The sequence below is a fragment of the Guillardia theta genome, assembly GCF_000315625.1.
Source record: "Guillardia theta CCMP2712 unplaced genomic scaffold GUITHscaffold_549, whole genome shotgun sequence".
Classification (NCBI taxonomy): Eukaryota; class Cryptophyceae; order Pyrenomonadales; family Geminigeraceae; genus Guillardia; species Guillardia theta.
This window is the reverse complement of record NW_005434162.1, coordinates 1-977: the sequence shown is the minus strand read 5'-3', so window position 1 is coordinate 977 and position 977 is coordinate 1. Positions and strand designations below refer to the sequence as shown.

General features: G+C 45.2%; 1 protein-coding gene across 1 annotated transcript in view; it reads right to left on the bottom strand.

Annotated features, from left to right (window-relative positions):
- Positions 1-579, bottom strand: part of GUITHDRAFT_122908 (hypothetical protein) — a gene marked incomplete at both ends in the record, with an annotated part of 1745 nt that extends 1166 nt beyond the window's left edge. The window contains one exon of the mRNA XM_005817808.1: positions 96-579. Within this exon, the coding sequence (XP_005817865.1) occupies positions 96-579 (484 nt within the window). The remainder of the gene's footprint in view (positions 1-95) is intronic.
- Between the last annotated feature and the right edge of the window lie 398 nt (positions 580-977).

Here is a 977-nt window from a genome sequence, read left to right as displayed (position 1 = left end):
AAGGGTATGCTGCAAAATAGCTGCCCAGTCGGTCCGACATAGATAGCTGTGTGGGATTAAGTGCGAAGCTTGTATTGCAGATGATTTGACCTCACGACCTTTCAAGTCAAATCTTTTCTCGTTGGAGGGACCTGGGTTACCCCTCTTGCCATCTTTATAGGCTGATGCTTTCACAGCCACACAGCGATCAGATAGTCTCTCGAGTGCACATTCTTGGAAAGCAACGCAAGTAATTTTGCCCAATACAGCAGGAGCACTGGGAAGATCGACACTACCAGAAGAAAGGTCGTCAAAAACACCGAGTCTCATCTTGTTCACTATATCTGTCTTTTCCTGGGAAGCCCTCAAAGCTTGATTCTCTTTCTCCAAAGCTTGGATCCTCTTGTCTGATTGTTCTTTCTCAAGCGCATACTGTTCTTTCTGGCGCTGATTCTCTTTCTCCAAAGCTTGGATCCTCTGGAGGACGTTATCTAGCGTGAGAGCTTCGAAATCTCTCTCTACATCTTCGAGCCTCTTCCCCGCTGATTCCTCGTCCTCGTCCTGCGAAGGCTGCTGCCGCGCCCCGTTCCGACTCGCCATGGTAATAGTTCAGTTTTTAGGCGGGAAATTTTCCAGTGCAGAAATCTATTTTTCAAATTCTGACCGTCTTTGCTAAAATCAAGTTTAGGCGGCAACAGTGGAAGAACAGTATAGTATTCAAATATCAGTGGAGAAGTTCATAAACTCTCATGAGAATTCGCTCTAAAATGACCCGAATGTCGTCCTTGCACACGCTAGGACTTTCAGATTGACATTTGAAAATCCGACCCCACAAACTTTAGTACTGTATTGGAGCTTATTTGTACCACGATTGTACCGCAGGGACCCAACCATCATTACCAGTTGCAGACTTTTGGTACAAAGAATCGAATGAAGTCACTACAAATAATATCTGTTTTTGGAGTACACAGCACGCAAGTATTGCGGCTCTGGTATGA